The sequence below is a fragment of the Lissotriton vulgaris genome, chromosome 8, assembly GCF_964263255.1.
Source record: "Lissotriton vulgaris chromosome 8, aLisVul1.2, whole genome shotgun sequence".
Classification (NCBI taxonomy): domain Eukaryota; kingdom Metazoa; phylum Chordata; class Amphibia; order Caudata; family Salamandridae; genus Lissotriton; species Lissotriton vulgaris.
Window position 1 is genome coordinate 793,714,089 of NC_141696.1, and position 24,186 is coordinate 793,738,274.

At 46.4% G+C, this 24,186-nt stretch overlaps 1 protein-coding gene across 1 annotated transcript in view; it reads right to left on the minus strand.

Annotated features, from left to right (window-relative positions):
• The window catches only part of MRPS9 (mitochondrial ribosomal protein S9), a 538,970-nt gene that overhangs the window by 266,735 nt on the left and 248,049 nt on the right, over positions 1–24,186 (minus strand). The window contains exon 3 of the mRNA XM_086934678.1: positions 17,362–17,424. Coding sequence (XP_086790804.1) covers positions 17,362–17,424 — 63 coding nt within the window. The remainder of the gene's footprint in view (positions 1–17,361; positions 17,425–24,186) is intronic.

Below are 24,186 nucleotides of genomic sequence, written 5' to 3' on the forward strand. Positions count from 1 at the left end.
AGATGCTTTATTTTCAACCCTCAGCAAAACTCGGATACCCGAGCTCGCCGCTTCTGTCTGCTTTACACACAGACCCTTTCTTACAACAATTGGAGGCTAATCTAAACATTAGCCCTATGATCTCCCAGGGCCGGGAAACTAAAGTATTGGCCTATGCCTATGTTGTCGCTATACTGACTGCTAAGCCAGAAATAACAATGACTGAGGTTGAAGCAGAGGCGGTGAGATTCGGGCGACACTCTGGATATTCTCTTAATAGTACCAAGGAAACAAATTATATGTAAGAATATAGCCATGGATAATGACATTAGACAGGTTGATAAGGCCACATATCTTGGAGTCATTATTATGACCAATATAGAAAAGATTGTTGAAGATAATATTGACCCTTTGATAGTTAAAACTAAAACCGAGCTATTCAGGTTGCATAATTTACATTTATCAATTATAGGTAGATGCAATATAATCAAAATGCTTTTCTTTCCTAAATTTTTATATTATTTAAGAGCAATACCATTAGAATTTAATATCAACTGCTTGAAGAAAATTGAAGATTTGTTTTCACGATTTATTTGGGCATATGAAAAGCCAAGAAGGGCTTATAAATACTTAACTTTGCCACAAGAAAGGGGTGGACTGGCTCTGTCAAATATAAGATTATATTATTGGGTTATTATTCTTTTGAGTAATGTAACCCTTATCAGGGAAAAACCAAAAGAAAGATCTCTAGAGGAAATACCGACACCCATTGAACTTATAATGGGGAAGAGGCATGGGAATGGGCTTGGAGATTCCTGAATGATTGCCACTATAAGAAGGTGTGTTTTAAGACACTGGCTGGTGGATTTAAAGTTAGGAAATCGATTCGTAAAATGTTGGGATTAGGTTGATTAAATTGTTATACACCAATCTGTAAAATCCTTAATTTGCGGGAAATTTTTAAAGACTCTATTATTAAAAAAGTGGCAGGGAAAAGGCCTATCCAAATTGAGGAATTTTTACTCAGTAACAGATATAGTGTTGTTTGAAAATCTGAGGGAAAAGTATGACCTAGACAGGAGGGATTTTTATAAATACCTCCAAATAAGGGACTTCTTAAGTAATAAATGTGGTGGTCAGAGTGGTTTTGGTAATAACTATACTATAGACAATGTGAGAAAGATTGAGTCACCACCTATTAGAGTTATTTATAAGTTATTTAACTCGCTAATACCAGATGAATTAGAAGCTCGCGCAATAAAGTGGAAAGAAGAAATAGGAATCTTTGAAGAATCGAAATTTGCCTAGCTTACATAACGGTAAGTTTCAATTCTATTAAGGAGACGGAGGCGAGGATTATGCTATATCTTCCTTCGCTTTATTAACATAAAGACTCCACAGCAGCTTAGGAAAAGATATAATAAGAACAAAAAATGCTTTAAACATAAAGCATTGACGTAATATTCAACAAAAAATCAACAACAACTCCCAAGAGTCTCTTTGCGTAACCATAGTCCATAGTCCTATTACTCTGTCCATCATCACTATATAACCGGACCTCTCCTCATCTTCCTCCTCTTTCTTCGCGCAGATCACGCTGGAGCCTCATTGGTCCTGTTTAGCACCGTCGTTGCCTGCCAAAAAAGGAACAGCATCAGCGAGGTGGTCCAGGAAATGCGACAACAAGGCGAGGAGCATTCAGTGAACAACACAGCACTGACAATGTAAAGGAAAACGCTTTACTTACTGCCATACGGGTGGGTAGAAACACCACCGTAGTCCGGGTGGAATAATCCTCGCCTCCGTGTCCTTAATAGAATTGAAACTTACCGTTACGTAAGCTAGGCAAATTTCGATTCTATGTCAGGACCGGAGGCTTCAGATTATGCTAGTTTAAAGCTTACTTACCACCAACTGAGCCAAATCCACCACCGGCTTAAAATAAAACCTCTTGAAGGTGGAATCCGAGGACCAATCCGCAGCTCGCATTAGGTCCTCCAGACGAGCACCCACTGAGAATGCCTTAGAGGCCATGGCCCCCCTGGCGGAGTGTGCTCCAAAGAGAGAAGTATTGATGCCCGCTTCTTGCATGACCCATCGCACCCACCGAGCAATAGTGGGGGAGGAGACAGCTTTGTGTGGCTTCCGCAGGGCAATCAACAACTGACGCTCGCCCGGAGGGCGTAGATCCAAGGTCAGGTCCTCATATGCTTTGAGGCATTGCACGACACACAACTTAGGAGTGTCAGTAAAGGCTGGATAAGAAATGGAACGCGACGACGTCTTAGTACGTCGGCCCACCGTAAAAGTAACCCCATCCGGGGAAAAAATGCGTGCAGAGACATCCAGCGCGCGCACGTCCGAGACGCGCCTACAAGAAACCAGACATAACAACATGGCTAACTTCGCCGAGAGCTCTTTAAGAGACAGATAAGAATTGGCTGGCCACGACAGGAACAAATTCAGAACCAAATTGACGTCCCAAAGGACGGAGTACCTGGGTTCTGGCGGCAGTGCGAGGCGAACAGCTCGCAGAAGTCGGCACACGAAAGGGTGTTCCCCTACCGGATGGCCATCGATGTTATCATGGCCCGCAGAAATCGCCGACCGGATAGCATTGATCGTCCTATAGGCCAAACCCTTGTCGGCCAAATGTGCCAGGAAATTTAGCACGGGAACAAGGCCGGCGACCATGGGATCCAAATCTCTTCGTAAACACCAACGCATCCACTTAAGCCAAGCGGATCTGTAACGCTTCGTCGTATTATCGGCCCATGCTTTGGAGAGCAAGTGTTCAGCCGACCCCGAAAGGCCCGGGAGCGTCCAGCGTCTCCTGAGAGCCTCCACGCCACGAGGCGGAGAGTGTTCTGCATGACGAGAGGGTGAGGTTCCTGATCCGGGCTCGTCAGGAGCAGAGGAAACAGGGGGAGTAGGATTGGAAAATCCCAAGAAAGTTCCAGAAGAACCGGAAACCATACTTGAGACCTCCACAGCGGTGTAACCAACACCAGTTCCGCACCCTGGCGGCGTATTTGAGCCGTCGTTCGCATGATCATGGAGAACGGGGGAAACGCAAACGGCTGTTCCCGACTCCAATCCTGCAAGAACGCGTCCGTGGCCTCCGCTAGAGGGTCCGGCCTCCAGCTGTAAAACCGCGGCAGCTGGTGGTCGAGACGGGACGCGAAGAGGTCCACCGAGAAGGGGCCCCAAAGGGAGTGTAGCCACCGGAAGACTCCCGGATCCAGTTTCCACTGGCTGGCGTCCCTGAGATGCCGAGAGTGCCAATCCGCTACCTGATTGCACTGACCTGGCAGATACTCCGCCGTCACCGCAATGTGACGAGACAGGCAATAATCCCAGAAGTCCTTCGCTAAGTCCGCCAAGGCGCGGGAACGGGGACCTCCTAGGTGGTTCACATATCGGACCGCCGAAATATTGTCCATCCGTAGCAGGACACAAGCCTTGACCGAATCTTTGGTCCAACAGCGAACAGCGAAGGAGCCCGCAAGGAGCTCCAAACAATTGATATGCAATTGTTGTTCTTCTGACGACCAGGCGCCGCCGGTGGAAAAATCCCCGCACCGGGCGCCCCAACCCGACCTGCTGGCGTCGGACTCTATGATCAGGTCTGGAGCCGACCCGAAGATCGCTCGCCCATTCCACGCCTCCATGTGAGACAACCACCATGACATCTCCTCCTTCACTTCGTCCGTGAGGGGGACCCACTGATCGTAACACATTCCGCGGCGCAAATGCTGCGCCTTCAGGCGTTGAAGAGCCCTGTAGTGCAGCGGGCCTGGGAAAATCGCCTGGATGGAGGACGAGAGAAGGCCCACCACCTTGGCGACATGGCGCAGTGACGTACGATCCCGTGCGATCGTCTGCCGAAGCAGGTGTCGTATCTTTGCGACCTTCCGACCCGGCAGGCTCAAGACCGCCTGCACCGAGTCCACCACGAAACCTAAAAAGGTGATCTGCTGAGTGGGAACCAAAACCGACTTGGAGCCGTTGATGACGAACCCCAGTCTCTGAAGCAGGCCGACAGCCTGTCGCAGCTGGCCTGCCAGTACCTCTGGGCACTGCCCCATGAGGAGAATGTCGTCCAAGTATACAAGCATACGGACCCCCTGACTTCTGAGAAACTCCACTACCGGGTGGAGGACCTTCGTGAAGCACCACGGGGCCGAAGAAAGACCGAACGGCAGGGCGGTGAATTCGAACACCTTGTCGTCCCACAGGAATTGCAGGAAACGACGATGAGGGGGTGGATGGGAACGACCAAGTAGGCATCCTTGAGATCCAGTCGCACCATCCAATCCCGAGGGAGGAGCACGTCTCGAAGGAGGTGGATCCCCTCCATCTTGAAGTGACGGTAGACCAACCACCCATTGAACTCTTTTAGATTGATCACAGGTCTCTTGCCCCCATCCGTCTTGTCTACTAAGAAGACGTTGCTGAGGAACCCATGTGGGTGGCGCGTTGATAGACGGATGGCTCCCTTGCGCAGCAAGTCCGAGATCTCTCCGTCTATCAATCGCGCGTCGGATTCTGAAAAAACCATCGGGCGCGGGGGCCTCGCCTGAGTCGGCTGGTCGTAAAACTCGATATGGAAACCTCTTACAGTTTGCAAAACCCAAGCGTCGGCAGTGAGCAGTTCCCACTCCCCGTAAAAGTTTGCCAGCCGCCCCCCAATCGGAACTTGATCCAAGCAAAGTACACTTACCGGGGGCATGTCCCTGTCCGGAGTTCTTCTTGAACCCTCTGCCACCATAGCGTTGTCCCCTCGTGGGGTAGAAGTTGGTGTAGTTGGCTGAGGTCTGGTACTGACCTCTTCCGGAGCCCTGTCCACGGTTGTTGGTCTGCTGACCACGGCCGATCGCGCGGCCCCTGCCGCGACCGGCCCCTCCAGAAAAACGCTGGTGGAACACCTTCTTGATGCTGGACTGGGCCTTGTCCAGCGACGTGAACGTATTCACGAACTTTCCCAGCTCGCGGATGAAAGGCTCACCGAAGAGGCCACCCTGAGCCACGGCACCTGCCTCCGACGAGGCCAGGTCCCCCAGTTTCGGATCCAGCTTGATAAGGAGCGAACGCCGCCTCTCCGTGGACAGGGCACAGTTGGCGTTGCCCAAAAATACGATCACCCTCTGGGCCCAGTTGGAGAGCACCTCCGGTGAAATGGCGGTGCCATTCGCTCGAGCCTCCTCCGCCATATCTAGGATCTTCGTGGCGGGCCCGACCGCATCCAACAACTTGTCCTGGCAAGCCCGCCAGGACCGGTCGATCCCCTTCCGGGGGTCCTTCATGAATTTCGCTAGGAAGGTGGCCATCTTGGGGTCCAATTCCGGTGTCATGGCCACCTTCCCCTCCAGAGTAGGCCGAGGGCATTCCCCCCGCAGGCAACCCCTCGCCTCCTTCTCCAGGGGCTTGCGCAGCCTGCCCGCGACAAACTTCGCCACCGTCTCCCCCGGGGCCCAGGCCGCGGATCGGGGGTGGACGATCTCGTCCGGGTCCAGCATGCCCGACTCGTCTCGGGGCATCTCCTTTGCTGAAGGCGTCGGAAGCCAAGAACGGGTCGACTCCCCGTCGTCATCCGTGTCCGGAGAGTCGTAGATCGGGGAGGCGGGTGCCGTAGACACGTCGCCCGAAGTGCCAGGGTCCACCAAGGGTGCAGGGGGCACCGCCGTCGCCTTGGCCAGGAAGGCGTCCCGAAGCCGCTCGAAAGCGCCCTTGTCCACGCCCTGGGCCTCCGATGAAGGTCCCTCCCCACGGGGTCTCTTCGGAGCGGGTGGCAACCCGCCGGACGTCCCCGGGAGTTCGGGGGACGGAGGCACCTGCGCCGCTGCCAGCTTCGCGCATTCCTCCACGATGCGAGCGGAAAGGCGGTCCTCCATGGGCCCAACCACCTCCGTCACACAACGATAGATTGAATTGTCCACCGCTTGATAGAACTCATCATCCTGCAGATAGGGGCAAGCCTCCTCATCGTACTCCCCTTCCATTTCGGAACCAAGGGCAAATGCGGGGCACCCAAGAGGGCGGCAACCGAGAAAGTTCTCGAATGTGGGCAGGCCCAGCGGCTGCGATCACGTTTTGGGCCAGCTGACGTGGCAGGTGGGCAGCACCAACCCCCAAGCGCGCAGACCCTCCTCGCCGGGACCGGGTCTACGTACCCCTCAAGCGCGCTAGGCCACACACGGGTAAAGAGGTGCACAGATCTCGCCCGAAGGCGCTTCACGCGGTCAGAACCGCTATACCGACCCCAGAGGGCGTCAAAATTGGCAAAGTACAGACCCGGATCACCAGGTGTCAGAGGGGTACGCGAGGGACGGCCCCTGCGCAAGCAGACCCCACGGCGCGGCTCCTCGCACTGCGGAGGCGCGCCGGAGGGTCGGCGAGACGACAGGCCGCCCCGTGCGGTCTATGTACACACCGCACACAAGTGGGAATAAAGTCGCGTAGGAACGAAGAACGTTCCCGCAACCGGGGACTCTGAAAGGGAATAAACCATGCAAGGAGTCCCCAAAAGATCGTACACAAGACAATCAATCACAATAAAAAGAAGACAAATAGAAAAGCACTTATCTGGCTGCGGGAGCAGCGAAGAAAGAGGAGGAAGATGAGGAGAGGTCCGGTTATATAGTGATGATGGACAGAGTAATAGGACTATGGACTATGGTTACGCAAAGAGACTCTTGGGAGTTGTTGTTGATTTTTTGTTGAACATTACGTCAATGCTTTATGTTTAAAGCATTTTTTGTTCTTATTATATCTTTTCCTAAGCTGCTGTGGAGTCTTTATGTTAATAAAGCGAAGGAAGATATAGCATAATCTGAAGCCTCCGGTCCTGACATAGAATTATTTACCCACTCAACAAAACTAGCACAAAATATATTAATCCCGCCCGACTCCAGGCCCAGTATTATAAATCTTGCTTTATTATAGCCCCAAAAAAATAGCAAAATGGGGGACAGGAAGGCGGACTTCATTGCCCCAGATGCTCACTATATCGGGCGGATTTAAACCACATGTTCGCTACTTGTAGTGTTCTAAATAATTTAAAACAAGAGATTTCAACTTTTTTCAAGGAAATGCTTGGCAATGATCTTTTTCTCTCTCCATCTTTGATTGGACTAGGGGTAGATTTGGATCTACAAGGGAAGCCGGGATAAAAACTGGTGTTTATCGGTATGGCTATACTGCGACTATGCCTGGCCTCTGCATGGTTGGATCCATTTCCCCCAAGTTTTCATCAATGGTTGTCACGCTTGACGGCTAATTATAATTTTGAGAAAGCTATTTATGAAAAAAGAGGAACACGGGCTTGGACGAAAGGGCTAAAAATTTGGGAACCAATGACTAAATGGCTTGAAAGATAGAGGACTCAGTTAGTGGGAAGATTCCACCATTCTTCTTGCTTCTTCTTTTTTCTTTATGTAATAGATCGTTAAATCAAAGATAAGGGATGGCGCACAACTCCTGCAGTGTTGGTGGGTAAAAAATCAATAATTATGCATGATGATCTTTATTTTGCAATTTATTGTTCTTTCGTTTTATCTTTTGCTTGTGTAAGTGCTAAATTGATATGGAATGACTAATATTGACATTTGTAACTATGACATCATGCAGCAATAAAAAAAATTATATATATATATATATATATATATATATATATATATATATATATATATATATATATATATATATATATATATATATATATATATATATAGCTTAGCATAGTAATGTTCATATTTGCTCCCAGAAATCATTGTACAATATTGTAAAGCATGAAACTAAATTCCGAGGCTGTACAGAGTCTGGTTCAAGACTAGGTCAGATCAACTCTTGGCATCATTAAGATTTCACTGGCTACCCAGTCTTCCAGCTCTATCCCTCGATTATGCACATGTTCTTTGCTGAAGAGGAATTATTAAGTTAAAACAAAACTACTTTGACCCAGGACCCAGGACCCTCTTATGTCAATTCACTCTCCATTCACTGCTCCTCCTGCGAGGGAGGACATGTTGACTCCCCTGGTCACTCTGTGATCGTCCCTACATCTGAAATCTGATAAAGAGAGCATTCGGTTACACACCCCTGCAAAAGTAAGGGAGAATGGAAATCCACCTGTAGTTAATACGTTTCTCCCTGAGCCATTGTGATAGAATTCTACATTGACAGCACATGGAGAGGATGTAGGTGGCCAAGCCCTGTAATTCTGTCACATGCGAACCCTTGTATTCAACCCCTTTCTCTGCCCCTTAGATTTCACATGACCCGCAGATCCACCCAGCGTCTTGAGACTCTAAAGGGTGAGTAGTCGGGATTTACAAGAAACTTGGTTGATTGATTTATTGACTGTAACCCCCAAAGAAGCACCTGTTTGTATTTGTATTTGTATTTGTATTTTCGACTTGTAGAGCGCCTTATCACCCCAGGGCCTCTAAGCGCTTGACAGGCGAGTGAGTACTGGCAGGGGGAAAGCAGACTAGATGTTACCCCATGCCTCTTGAAAAAGCACGGTTTTTAGCTTTTTCCTGAAAGGCAGGAGTCTGGTTTCCTTGCGCAGATTTTCAGGCAGTTCGTTCCAGGCTTTGGGCATTGTGTGGGAGAATGTCCGACCACCAATAGTGGATCGTTTGATCCTAGGGCAGATCAATAGGGCGGCGTTAGCTGAGCGTAGGTTCCTGTTAGGGGCATATGGGACAAGTCGTTTTTTTGATGTATTTCGGGGCTTGCCCATATAAGGCTTTCTGCGTGATGCATAGGCCCTTGAACTTAGCTCGTTGATTCACTGGCAACCAGTGTAGCTCCCGGAGGAGGGGGGTGGCCGGTATCCTTCTTGGTTTATTGTAAATAAGTCTGGCCGCGTCATTCATGACGATCTGCAGTCTCCTGGTGAGTTTTTTCGTGATGCCGAAGTACATGGCATTACCATAATCCAGTCGGGCTAGAATTAAGGCTGACACTGCTCTTCTGAGAGTATCTGCCTTTAGGATAGGAGCTAGCTTGCGCAGTTGTCTCAGGAGGCCTACACAGGTGCCCACCACCGTCGAGACCTGGGCTGACATCGTAAGATTTGTGTCTATGATTATGCCCGGGCTTTTCACTGCTGTTGCCGGTATTGGGGGGTACCCAACTCCGAAGGCCAAAGGAGGTCGCACCAGGGGCTGGATGAAGTGGTGATAGGAAGGACCTCCGTCTTATCCGGGTTGATCTTTAAAAAGTTTGCTGTCATCCAGTTGACGGTAAATTTTAGAATATTCTTCAATTTTTGATCAGCCAAAGGGGAATCGCCTATCTGGAAGATGATGTTACATCTGTACACCTTATTCTCAGCATTGTAAGGACTGTGGAATAGGTATTGCTCTCTCCTCTCAAAGTTTAGATTTTTTTAATGATATGAGAATCATCCAATACTTTCATACTTTCACCTACCAGGATTCCTGAAGGCAGCAGATTCTTCCTCCACTCAATGAGCTGATTCTTCCTCCACTCAATGAGCTAATTCTTCCTCCACTCAATGAGGTGATTCTTTGTTTACAAAGTGGATTTAATCGCCTAGGCTCTCATTGATATGACCTCTACAAGAAGGTTTCTAATGTCACCTTTTGTGGCTTCCTTGTTCAGATCTCCATCCATGCCTGTACATGGTGTGGCTATCCGGCAGCTGGGTACAGTTTGGGGTCAGATCTTTGAACTGTACCTAGTCCTCTCTCCGGTGCATGCTGGATCATATCATTTTACCAGTGTCCCCGTCTAAGAAGGGAGGTCCCTGGGTCTCCAGGTTCACAATCCAAAATTCTAAGATACAAAATGTTACTGGCAGCTCAGTCGGGTAGACTCAAAGCTTCAAATTCACAGTTGGTTTCTCCATTCTTTACAGAATACAGTTTCCTCACTCCAGTGCCAAGAGACTCAGCAGCTGGATCGGAGATCCCTATGGTGGCTGATCCTCAGATGCCCAGTGGGACTGTTCTGCACAGAGTATGCTGCTTTTGTTACCCTCATGATTCCCCCCCACTCTTTAGAGATGTTGCAGGAACTTACGACACGGACACGGTTTGATGGGGACCTCACTGATTCCCTCTTCTGTACATGGCAAAACACTCTTTCAGGAGCCCACAGACCAGATGGCATGCCCACACTCCCGCTCCCATGCAAGGTTCACAGTATAGGCTAGGCTCATGCTTCTGGACTTAAACAATGGACCTCCAACTAGGGCTTCATGCAACTCCTAGGTCCCTCACGGCACAGATTCCCAGCCTCCTCCTCCATTCTCACTAAATGCTCACTGGAGTAGAAGGAGAACAAAAATGGAAGCCATGCTCCAATGCCATGCTCCTATGCTAGCCCGAGTAAGACAGAGATGTTCCTACTACACTTTGGTGCATATTCTCAGACTCTGTCACTGCATTCTGTATCAGGACTCATCTTCCACACGAACAAAAGGGGCAAGTTTTATTGGCCACACACCTTTATCCCCCATTAGCTCCTTTGGAGATTTAAGCTGGATTCCTCTGAAAATTAGGAGGACGAAGCGAGGTCAAGAATCATACAAAGCCAGGGGGTTTCTCTTTGTTATCCTGCCCTTATGTACTATTGTGGAGTACAGTGAGATCTGCTACTGCTGGGCAGAAGACAGGAGAAGGATTACAGTGTGGGCATTTAGTCCGTGCCTCATAGCAGAATTATTTTTTCCCTTTGAATGTTGATTCAATGTCGCTAAATCCGCCTGTTTTTAATATGTGATATATGAATGGACAATGGGTGATGGATCAAGCCCTGATCTCTTGACTGGGTAGGAGTATTCTGCATCATTCAGAAACTCTGTCCATCACCTTTTCCAAAATTGATTTTATCCACACTAAGTGTGGGAGGGTATACTCAGACGTGAGTCCCTAGCTCATTGCACCATCAGGATTCAAGCAAGCCGGGCCGACGACGGCTGAAATGCCAGAAACCGGTCCCCGGTAGCTTGTCTCCTTCCCAGTATAAGAATTGGTTTGGTAGTTTGGTTTGCCCTGTTCCCATCATGCACTGGGACAGGAACAGACTAATTTGCATATAGCCAGGTTCTGAGCTGGGATGGTGCAGTGAGCTAAAAAACGGTGATGGATCAAGCCCTGATCTCTTGACTGGGTAGGAGTATTCTGCATCATTCAGAAACTCTGTCGATCACCTTTTCCAAAATTGATTTTATCCACACTAAGTGTGGGAGGGTATACTCAGACGTGAGTCCCTAGCTCATTGCACCATCAGGATTCAAGCAAGCCGGGCCGACAACGGCTGAAATGCCAGAAACCGGTCCCCGGTAGCTTGTCTCCTTCCCAGTATAAGAATTGGCTTGGTAGTTTGATTTGCCCTGTTCCCATCATGCACTGGGACAGGAACAGACTAATTTGCATATAGCCAGGTTCTGAGCTGGGATGGTGCAGTGAGCTAAAAAACGGTGATGGATCAAGCCCTGATCTCTTGACTGGGTAGGAGTATTCTGCATCATTCAGAAACTCTGTCCATCACCTTTTCCAAAATTGATTTTATCCACACTAAGTGTGGGAGGGTATACTCAGACGTGAGTCCCTAGCTCATTGCACCATCAAGATTCAAGCAAGCCGGCCCGACGACGGCTGAAATGCCAGAAACCGGTCCCCGGTAGCTTGTCTCCTTCCCAGTATAAGAATTGGCTTGGTAGTTTGGTTTGCCCTGTTCCCATCATGCACTGGGACAGGAACAGACTAATTTGCATATAGCAAGGTTCTGAGCTGGGATGGTGCAGTGAGCTAAAAAACGGTGATGGATCAAGCTCTGATCTCTTGACTGGGTAGGAGTATTCTGCATCATTCAGAAACTCTGTCCATCACCTTTTCCAAAATTGATATATGAATGGACATACAGTTATTTATGAATCAAATAAGTGAAACATATATTTTAAACATATATTTTAAGAATTCCAAAACAGTAACAACCTTTACATTTATTCTCCTTGCCTTATGTTTTATTCATAGTTCTGACTAGGGCACTAGTAGCTGTGAATAACGTGTTTGCTCAATACTGCTGCAACACATTGTTTTGGGCTATTCAAGAAAAGAAGACGGGCGATGTTATGGGTTCTTGCTTGTAGGGAGAGCCAGATAGCCATATCTATTTGTTGATTAGAAATAATCTAAAAGACCTGAGCAATCCTAAATGTCATTCTTGGGCAAAAAAAATGTATTCTCTTTCCCACACATCACCAAATAGCACAAATGATACATGCATTGGACCTCCTACACACATTTCAATGAACAAGCCACACAAGACCGTATCAAATACAGTAACAATCTATGCCAACTATGGATACTGTCAACTAACTTATGGTTGCTGTATTAACTAAATATGTGTGCACGTCCAGGAACAAATGGGCAATTTGCAGTCCCTGAGAGAAGCCATGTAGGTGGTGGTCAGGATAGATGAATTTCAGTAGCTTAAACTACATTAGATGAAAACTGAAGTGATGCTGCTGGCTTCAGTGCAGAAGCTTTGGTCAAAAGAAAGTACTTCTTTGCAACCAAAGTTGTTTAGAATTTCTGCCTCTTATGCCACACATGCAAAAACATTTTACAGTTTTCTTGGAGATGATGAGATCACCTTTTACGCTAACATCAGTTCAGAGGCACAATTGCCCTTCCTCTGCCTTTAGCTGTATAAGTAAAGCATAACAATTTTTTGTAATACTCCCCATTGTGTCAATATTAGCTCACTGAAAAACAACACAATTGATTATGCCAATGCCCTACTGGGAGGATGAACTCAACATCAAATAGTAAACTTATATCAAATAATACAGAACAAATAGTTAAATCTCATATAGCATAGCACGTTTCAACCCTGTTGGCTCCTAACATCATGAAATCCCGGTGCACTACACAAGGCATCCATTGACTCACAGTCTTCAACAGTATCAAAGAGGTGGGCTTAGTAACTGTTGGACTTGGCCCTTTTTGCAGGGTCATCCCAGAACTTTTTGCCTTCCTCCTGTATTTTTTCTGACCTATTGCTGTTGCTTTTTGGACTCTGAGCACTTTACCACTGCTGATCAGTGCTAAAGTGCATGTGCTCTCTCTTGTAAACTTGGTAAGATTGGTCTAAGCCTGTTTGGCATATTTAATTTACCAGTAAGTCCCTTATACAGTGGTATCCCATATACCCAGGGCCTGTAAATTAAATGCTACGACTGGGCTTGCAGCGCTCCTCGCGCCACCCACTGAAGTAGCTTTCAAACCTGCCCCTGGCCTCCGCTGCTGCAGGGCCTGTACGTGCAGTTTACTGCCGCAGTGACGTGGCATGTAAAGTGGTTGCCACATCCGCCACTCCCCTTTTACTACACATAAGTCATTCCTAAGGTAGGCCCTAGCTAGCCCTATGGGCAGGGTGCTGTGTAGGTAAAAGGTAGTAGCAACATTGGGACACTGTGTAGCGCCCCCAAACCATCGCACAATTGCTGCTGCATGTGCAACATGTAAACCAATGTTCATCATTTTAAACCTTTCCATTCCGTTTTTTTAAACATTTTATTTCCTTTCATTCATTCACCATTTTCGATCCACATGTAGGGTAATGCCAATTTTCTGAGTTTCAAATATTCCTGATGGGCCATCCGAACCTCTTCATTCAAGAATATGCACTGAAGCAGATTTCATTAAAATAGCAGTTTATTTGCAAACCCAATGCATTTCGGGCCTCCGTGGGCCCTTCGTCTGGGGTAACTAGAAAATCAATTAAATGGGTGTTACAATCCATTTCTCTATAACATATATGCATTTTTACATTTCTCACATTTCTCCATTATTAACTAATTCACCAACGTCATCAAGCAGTACACTAATACATCATGCTAACCTGTGACCTCTTGCTGATCCTTTTGTTTATAACTCGCATTAATGGCTCAACTCGTGTTCACTAAATATCTATTAAACATAGCGTTCGCAACATCCCTGTGTGTACCTAAGATGTTCTCACTATTGGGCACGTAACCAGACAGCACGCTTTTCAAAATTTAAGGACAAACATGATAATATGAAATACTTGGAGGAGTGCATCCCACCTATGAATGATATAGGTAAAAGGTAGGACATGTGCCTTAACTGTGTGGCATGTCCTGGTAGTGACAAACAGCCTATTTGGTTTCTCACTGCTGTGAGGCTGCCCTCTCATAGGTTTACATTGGAGATTCCTTGATTGTGAAGACATTCTACCTATAAGTACAGGGGCTGTGACCCCACAAATCTAGACACTGCGTGGACTTGTAACCAGACCATGCTGGCTCTACAGACTGCATCTGGCCGGAGGAGAAGCTTATACTAACAGGAGAAACCGCCACTGGAACTTTGCCTTGCTGTGCTGACCTGCTGAAAGTACTGCCTCTTATTTACATGCAAGGACCCTGTGTGCTGGGCTGTTGTCTGCTCCCTGCTGCCGGGATGCCCCAGTGATCTCCCAGGGCGCGGTATCCTGCCCTAAGGTACTCAGAAAACTTAGCGCGCAGTGAGTGCTTTATTCTTTCTGTGAGGTTTCCCTTTGCGTTGGGAAAGTTTTGGCACATATGCTCTGTGTTACCAGAGACTTGGCGTTGCGCTACTCGAGCCCTCAAGGGAGCAACAACCTTGATGTGGTGTGCGAAGTCCGAAGCGTAAGGAGCTGCCTGTCCCTGCACTTCCGCTAGTCAGTGAGACCAGTGCAAGTGAGTTGGCAGCGTTGCTGGGCAACCTGTGTGTCTGACCGGAGTTCCCGGCGTTGCCCAGCAATGCCCCCAGAAGCCCAGGAGGACGCCGCATCATCAGCGGCCACTCTGAGGATTCCCCAAGCCCGAAGCAGAGCCGATGGAGACTTCACTCCGTGTCCCGTCTCCGGGGGCGTGGTGCTGCAAGAGGAGCCCGGCCGGAAGCAGAGGACAGCTCGTACCTTCCACTGCAGCCAGCTCAGGGGTGAGAGTAAGGACAGAGACTTTGCTATGGATCACCGGAATTACGCCGGTGGTCAACCGCAGGCTTCCTTTCTTTTGTGCCTCGACAAGGAGAGCAGACGAGCCCAGGAGGGCAGGGTGGTACTGCAAGTTACCGGCAGCCCCAGCCGTTGAATAGTGGGCGGAAGACGTAGCGAGGCCTCCCTACTGAAGTTGGCATTGCAGGGGAGAGCCCCCGAGTAGGACCCCATCGTGTGTGTGAGGAACGGGCTGCACTGTTGTTTTCCGGTCCCGAGAGGCCACTTTTAGATTCCACCCGGGTGCGGTTGCAGCACTCGGATATTTCCTGCATTCCCTGGTGTAGGCGGGCAGGTAACCCAGATGTCCACCAGGAAGGGACATGAGTTACTGTATAACCTGAAGTAGGAGCGCAGGGGCCACTCTTAGTGTTGTGGTATCCCATGATAATGGGTATGCAGGTGATTCTTATGTGTCATACCTCATTTCAATTGCCTCATATTCTTGCCCTGATGTTATGATGTAGGTTGTGTTGCATTGTCAGGGTTGCACCATATGTACCCTGATGTGATGATAATTTATGATGTGTGCATGATAGCAGTATTTACTGTAGTGCCCTGCTGGTGTGGTTATGACAAATGCCCGATTAGCAAAGTGATTTGTGTAATCTATGTGACGTCATGACAAGTGCCTAGTGGCACAGTGAGTTATGTGATTGTGGTCTAATGTGATTTTACAATTAATAGAAAGGATATTTTTATATAACCTTGTGTGGGGTCTCTTTTTGTGGTGTGCCTAGTGTGTCACTGTTGTGTGAGAGTGTTGCGCAAACGCTTTACACATTGCATCTGGGATAAGCATGACTGCTCTGCCAAGCTACCAAGGGGGTGGGCAGGGGTTACCTTAGGTGTGTATCTTTCTTGCCCTGTCTAGAGAGGTGGGTTCTGCCTGGATTAGGTGCATAGTCTAGCCAACGAGAAACCCAATTTCTAACAGTAACTAATTTATTCACCAGAGGGATCACATTCAAAGGCGACAGTGTAACTCAAACGAGGCTAGAATGCAGTGAGATCACTAGCAATTTAAGACACTGAAACATGCTAGTTGGAAAGCTAACATTAATAATTTGAGCCTCTAATAAAGCATACGGGCATGCTGTTGGTGGGACAACATTTTACACTATGTGTTCTGCTACCCATAGAAGGATTTAGATGGGCTTAACTTTAGGGTGCCACTTTGGGGCTTCGGCCTACTCAAACACACATAATGAAATATATGGCTCACAACTGAATTCAACAACTCGACAGAGGAGAGGTACAGTGTAAGCGTGATCATTTCAAATGGCTCAAAGAAAAAAGGAGATTGGGAAGTTAGAGGTCCCAAATTATAAACAACCTTCTCGTGTTCCCAGAAAAGCAGATCTCATTCACATCTCTCTAGAAGGTAACAGTTTATCACTGAGTTTTCCGGCTTGTACATTGAACTTTTTAGCGATCACATAGGCTACATAACGTTTCTTCAGATATCTAGGTAATAAAGGAAAAATGTGATCTGCCTCAGCAAGGGTATAGTCTCATTCCTCTATTTCTCATGGTCCATAGTCTATTTTCCATTTGTACTATCTAAAGCCTCTCCATCTCCATTCAGAAACTTCATTCTATAGTGCCAGGGATCAAACCATGCTAAAATAGAAATATAAATTAAATGCTCCCCTACAATAGTCTGATGGAAAATCAAAGCCAATGATACAATAAAATGAAATTTAAATAGGTAAACACCATGCTAACTCTAAAATACTGACTCCATGTGGCTGTGAAAAGTCCTATAACAGTGTAGGAAACCTTTAAGTATGAGGGTGTCTAACTGGGGACCCTGATAATTACCCAATAAAGGATTGCGCAGCTGGCACTGTCAAGGAATGGAAAATAGGTTTACTTAAGGATGCAAATCACTGTACATCAATAAAGGTGCTGTGGTGTTCAGCTTGAGTGTGTGGCACACTAGACTTTGAAAATTGGACATTTTCTAATTAAAACCGATTGGGTATTATAACAAGACCAATGGTAGGTTTGATATCAGACATCCAAATGCTCTTGCAACACAACATGATCTCACATTGGGGAATTCGAAGTGAATTGATAACTCTAGGCTCAAAATCCAGCAAATCCAAATACATGGAATACACACACACTGAACAAGGATAAGGACCACAGCGTAGCCATAGTGGGGGGATTCCATAGAGTGTGCACAGCTAAAGAGCTGAAGAGAGCTGAAGAGAGCAGAGGAATGGGGAAGATCACTGCAGAAAGAAATGCTCCATCACAGCCATATCCCAGTGAACAACATTGGAAAACACTGAAGGTAAATCTGGTTCTTTCAACTAAGTACACAAAATGTATAATGAAGAACAGCCTTACCTTCATTATGGGCCTTGCTTTCTTGTCAAATAGTCCAGAAGGGAAAAGGTATGCAATAGCTTTCTGCAACCAACAAAAATATTCACAAAATCAATATAAATACTTAAAATAGTTATTTTTATATGAGACTCAAAAACAATAATTACATTCCAGGCATTGCTTTTTCAGGATTCTAAATATAATAGGCAGGAGTTTAGGAAGCCATCAGAGAGCGGGTAAGTAGAAATAGTGAAGCTAGCGCAATTGAAACAAGCATTTACAATGCAATGGTCTCGGCATCATTAAAGGTAGAGCTATTGGCATTGCTCATGACATTTCTTTTTTTTCTATAAATCATAAATAAATGGCATTGTCATTTACATTGCCAGCACACACCACTCTGCACTCAAACTCTGCACTCAACAGCACACACCGCTCTGCACTCAACAGCACACACCGCTCTGCACTCAACAGCACTCACCGCTCTGCACCTGCACTCACCGCTCTGCACGCGCACTCACCGCTCTGCACGCGCACTCACCGCTCTGCACGCGCACTCACCGCTCTGCACGCGCACTCACCGCTCTGCACGCGCACTCACCGCTCTGCGCACTCACCACTCTGCACTCACCACTCTGACAACTTAGGGATAAAAGTACGTCAAAGATGACCTTTTCCAGACACAACACCAGTTTGGGTTCAAATAAATAGGGCACTTTTGTGAAATAAGGATCAATGATATTCGTTGCACACAGTGCTTTAAATGGAAAAAAATAAGTGCAGGTACTCATCAAATGGAGTTAGAGGTGCGGCTAGTGGGCGGGGCTATGGGCGGAGTTAGAGGTGGGACATGATACAATGGTACTACTTCCATCTGTTGTGTATTCATACTGTTAAATTATATGCAATGGTGAATCCTTTTTTATTTAAATACATTTTTGCATGCTTAGGCTCTCCACATATAGGAAGTATTTTTTTTGGATGACATACTAGTGCAATATTCTTTTTTGAATTAATGATTGCAACAGCGTTACCAAGTCTACACCTAATGGCTTTGCCAATACTAGTTTATCTAGTGCAGCTTCTTGATGCCAATTGTTTTTTTGTCAGGGAAGTGGAATTATATGATTTCATTTCACATAAATAATGGATCTGCCACATTTGCCACATCTGCTGCATAATCTGAAGATTTTAACAAAAAACAATTGTTTCTACCCCAAACAGTAAAACAATTCGTAAAATAGTAGCAACACATGCTACTGTGTAGTGAAGGTCCTTTACAAAGGTTCACTGCTCACCTTTCTGTTGCTCATTGCTATGTTTTGGGGTTAAACTGAAATGCAACTAATGCCCGGACAGTATTACAAGTATAAAAATGACAAAATATTTAAAACAATCAGCAAATGTTCTGCATTACACCGCATACTTTGCCTTTTGTTGCTGCATACTTTTATCAAACCTGCTTGCACAAGGCAATTCTCTGAGGTTTAGATGCTGACCCATCCACCTAAGAAAATGTAGAGAGGACGATTGCAGCCGGTGAGCTCAGTAATCCACGGTCAGCCGGCAGGGCCAGCTTCACGGCAAGAAGAGGTTCTAGCTGTGCTTTAGGAGCTACTTGGGGTTTCCTGGTGAAGTGGAGAACCTTTGCACTAGAGTCCTGCGGCCTGCCTACTCGCAGGCAACTATAATGTCTACCCATGATCACGCTGCCGCTGGGGTATGCTAGAAAAAGGAGTACGAAAAAAAACACAAGAAGCTTTAACTTCAGAAAGAAAAAAATGAAAATCACGAAAAAACAGTTGCTTCGCGGAAAGAAATTACTCGGGACGCCCACTACCTTGAAAAAGGCCTTCCTAGAAAAAACTAAATATACATGTTGCTTTTGTATCGGTGTTCGGTGAACCTTTAACATGGATTTACAATCCAAACAGCAAGCTCCAAAGAGACAGTTGCATTTATCATACAAGTAAAAGCAAAGTCACGAAAAAAAAATGTATATTAATAATTGATGCAGGCATTCTGAATGCTTCTGCACAGACCATCAGCGGCGTGTAGACTGCATTAATACTGCTTAAACATTGGGACTTGTCAGTATGGCTAACTCGGTTTCAGAAATGTTTGCTGTATCCGGCCCATCGAAACAGTAACAGCAGCAAAGTATATTTTAATGTAGTGATTGCAACATCTATCTATCAATCAACAAATCAATCAGTCAGTATCTGAGTAGCTCTCTCATCACCACGGGTGTATCCAGGCGCTGTATATAGCTAGCTGCACTGCGTGGGGTCTGAGGTTGAAAGGATGTCTTTGCTTTTGAGCCTGAGTGAGAAGTTTTTCTATGGAGTGTGGGGACCTCTGAGGCGCCGTTATAGCGTCATGGGACACAGCGCTTAGAAGCAGTGTGCGGGATGAAGAGGTGTGAGGGACGGACCTGCAGTTTACGGTTTTGAGTAACCTGGCAGCTTGGAGCAGCTCTGTGGGGGAGGGGCAGTGCCACCGCACAAGCCAACATTTTAACTAGCAGAGAGGGAGATTTTGAAAACAAATAGGGGGGTGGGGGTGGGGAGGGGGGCTGCATTTTTCCCTTTCACTGAAGCAGAGGCAACACATTCACCAGAGTGCACACCTCCAATTCGTGCAAAGAGTTCTGATACCCGCCGTCTCGGGTCCAATTCGCGCTATATAAAACTATAAATAATACTCACCATTCACCAGGGTGCCCACTTAGCACTACATTATCCAACACTGTGCCAGTTAAGTTAGGTAACCGGTTCTCAATAGTGCTAGAGAGTACAGAAACATTGAGGTGTCGTTGCGGAAAGCAAAATGACGGGGCCCCTGTACAATGTGCTGAGTGCCACCTGGGTCGAGCATACACCACAGATATGCATTGGCCTCTGACTGGGTGAGCCCCCCTGAAGGCTTGGGACCTCGCAGCTTCTCGGGGGCTGAGTTACGGCCCTGCTGCGGAACCTCCTGGCCTACAGTAACACATTAGCCAACACACTCACAAGAATGCAGACTCGGCAACGTATTCACAAGGGACACACACTCTGTCAGACGCATTCGCCACGACATAAACTCACCGACCTGTTCACCGCTGCGCTCTCATGGACTCACATTTCAGTGCCCGCAGCGGGCGCGCGCACCCACCTGTGCCACGGATCGGCCTCACCCGAGAGCTATACACATATAGGCATTTACGTTTAGCTGACACTGTGCATTTCATTTGCAACTGGTTTATAAGTCAGGGAGGGAGGGGTGGGGGCCGGGGAGCGGCAGAGCACGACGGAGGAGAGCTGCAGCAGAGGGAGGGGGGGGGGGAGGGGGAGGCGAGAGCACGACGGAGGAGGGCGGGGGGAGGCGAGCGGAGCCAAGCAGCTCCTAAAAGCAGCAGGGAAGGGAGGCGAGTGGCCTAATCACGATTACGAATGCGGGAGGGAGGGGTGGGGGCCGGGGAGCGGCAGAGCACGACGGAGGAGAGCTGCAGCAGAGGGAGGGGGGGGGGGGAGGCGAGAGCACGACGGAGGAGGGCGGGGGGAGGCGAGCGGAGCCAAGCAGCTCCTAAAAGCAGCAGGGAAGGGAGGCGAGCAGCTACGAAAACACGACCACGTCTCTCCGAGGCAAGGAGACAATGCCTCGGAGAAACGCACGGCCATTTTCGGATTCGGGGGCGTGTTTTTTGCGCCCTGAGTGACAGACGACGTCACAGGGCTAAAGAATGCAAAAAATCACGCTCCCGAATCCGAAAAAGACGGAGCTTATTTGGAGGGACGGCTCTCTCCTCCAATGGCTGGCCTCCTTTTAGGAAGCCAGCCAATTGAGGTGAGACGGCCGAGGGAGGCGGGTTCCAGATCCCTACTAAGTATCATACGATCTCCTCCCGGAAATGCTGGCAAGCCAGCATTTCCGGTCCTCGACCGAAAAAAGCAGTGGTGTGTCCATTTGGGAAGCAGTAGGCAGCATAGGAAAGTTAGTAAAGGAAGGGATCAGCTACTGTGTCTTAAGGAAGCAAAAGGCCTTTTGTATCAGAGGAAAGACAATATATATTTTCAATAGTTTATGTAAATTATTATATTTTTAGACAACCTATAAAATATCGTTAACTTGTTAACAAAAATATAATATAAAGTTAACCAATTAATATTACACCACTCTATCACGGTCTTAGTAAAAGCCATTACATCTCCAAGTCGCCACCCAAGCACACTCCACATTTCTCAAAGGATCCAGTAATCAACACTACATTATTGACTAATTACAACAAGCCCTATTTTGCCCATTCCAAATCCAAAGTATATATAGCAAAATCTGAACATGTACAACCAAAAACAAATTAGACAACCAGACTATCAACTTTGTCTCTACCGCTGTAGTTGACCCAATAAGGTTAATGGCTGGCGCAAGTTATTATTTTTTTAAATAAAGGAATACTGGCTACATCAACAAGACAGGGATTTCAGTCTCCATCTGAACCATATATTTGTTGCATTACAGGCCATATAGAGTATATTGAAGCATTATCCCTCTAACACCAAAAGAGTTGGTTCATTTATAATTTCCTTAAAAAAAACATGTGATTCAATTCGGGAGCTACCAGTTGATTCGGATTGCTCTCCAGCTGCCATTTGATACTATTAGGTGAGCTGTTACGGGTGCTTATATTGGAAAGTTGTCTCAAACCACTGTTGCAGCCATGTTCTGAAAATATTTTGTTTCATAGTTTTTCAAAATGTTCTCCCTAACTTATTCCACACTCCACAAAACAGACATTTCACGCTCGAAATCTATAGATAGCAGCTTGTTCAGAATACTGTGCTCACAAAGTACAAGAGAACATTTACATTCCTGATATAATCATACTTAAATATAATTCCTTCTTAGGTTTAAGACGGAGGTTACAGTGACCATTCAACAAGGATAGCCTCCAGTGGAGTATTCCCATAAAGGTAAGCACTTTTTCTGTAATATGTATGAATTAACTTTTACATCTTAACAAGCACACCAAATCTGGATAGCAAATTAACTGCTACAATGACTGCGCAAGAAGAATGAGAGTTCATTAATACATTTCCTATTAAATGTAATTGTATGTCTGGATAACGGGACGGGAATATGTGTAAAACTGCATTTATTTTACTACTGATAGCAACAAAACAAGGTTTCACATGAGAACTGAAGACGGAGGAAAGCAGTTGCAAACCCCAACAATTATGCGATCATGTGTATATGAAAAGGTTTGTTTTATCACCGCACTGCATGCCCAGTCAACCAACAGTAGATGGACTCTGTCTTTTACTGCTGATAAGTGGGTCTTACCTCAACAGAGCATGTACGGCGCAGGTGACATTTACAGGTACCAAGCAGGTCAGCTCACTTTTAGAGGATTATAAGAGAATGTGTGTCTAGCATGGTGGTCCACTTTTAGTGGTAGAGGACACCTTTCAGTAGTTTTCTAAGAACGAGGTAAAGAAACCCTGTTCTCGATTTTACCAGCTATAAATTTAGAATTTATTTAGTCGATTTGAAGTTGCTTGTTAAATGGCATTGACAAAAGCGGTGATCTGAAGGACACAAGTTCAAATCCCAGCAAGGTAAACTCAGCCTTCCATCCTTCCAAGATTGGGAAATTGAATCCCATAAATTGGTACCCAGAAGGCCAGGATGCTATAATCCCATGATCAATCCCAGGCAGCTCTAACAAGTAGCTTGGGGGCTACTGGTAGCTCTCCAGCTACCTCTAAGTAGCTTTCATGTGTGCAGCCCAGCCTTCTAAATTACAAGTTTTTGCTTGGTTGTATAAACAAATGCATCCCAAAACTGACCAGCATAAAAAAAAATAGTGTATTTTCTTAACTCATAAACTGATGTTTGGAAAATATTGCTTGGATTTCCAAAATATATTTAAAGCTGGGATCTGAATGATAAATCATGAGACACAGGAGAATTTTTAGCAATATTATTACCTTGTGAGGGACATTGCAGCTATGACTGTTATGTATTAACCATGTAGAGGCATTCCATATTGATAAAGCTTTTTTTCACGTTACTGGTAGTAATCCTGAGTGACGCACCGAAGTGATCACTGATTTTCATTGACCATTAAGTAGCTCTTATTGCAGAAAAAGTTGGATACACCTGATCTAAACAGCTTTCTTCCAAGCCCGGAATTGCTAAATAAGCAACTGCACCTGCGGTAGGAGTCCTGTGATGCGCCAATATAGTGGCCAAATCTATTAGTTGAAGGACCAAGTAAATAGACAACATCGTTTACAGGGTGTCAACACCATAGACACCTATAGTGCAGCTGCCCAAAATGAAAGCAAAAAATAACATGCAGGAAATGGAAACAAGAGCACTCCCTCGACCCATTTTTACCAACTGCTTATGATTATTTAATGAGTGTGGGCCAGTATGGAGAACAATCCTTAAACTTTAGGGACATTTCATCTTGATTAAAAACCCTTTATTAATACAGGAGTTATCAAAAATCGTACGGAACCAAATAATAGAGGATCGTGCTGAATTTTCAAAAGGGGGTTAAAAATCATACTAATTCAGAAAACTCACCAGCAAGGAATTTGTGTGCATAAGGCCTTCTATTGAGATGGGCAAATGCACCAAAGACCTTGAGAAAGGGATTGCCCATGTGTGGAGGGTCTTCCAGGACAAGTTATTATACGTGGGGAGGTCTCTTACCAAAATACTAGCCATGGCAAAGTTGACATGATTAGCTGTGGCCGAGGTGGAAATGGAAATTGTGCCTGGTCAGACACAGAATGGGACAGGTCAGTGCAAATGACTGTGAATATAAAATGTGTGGAGTTGCCAAATTTATAAGGG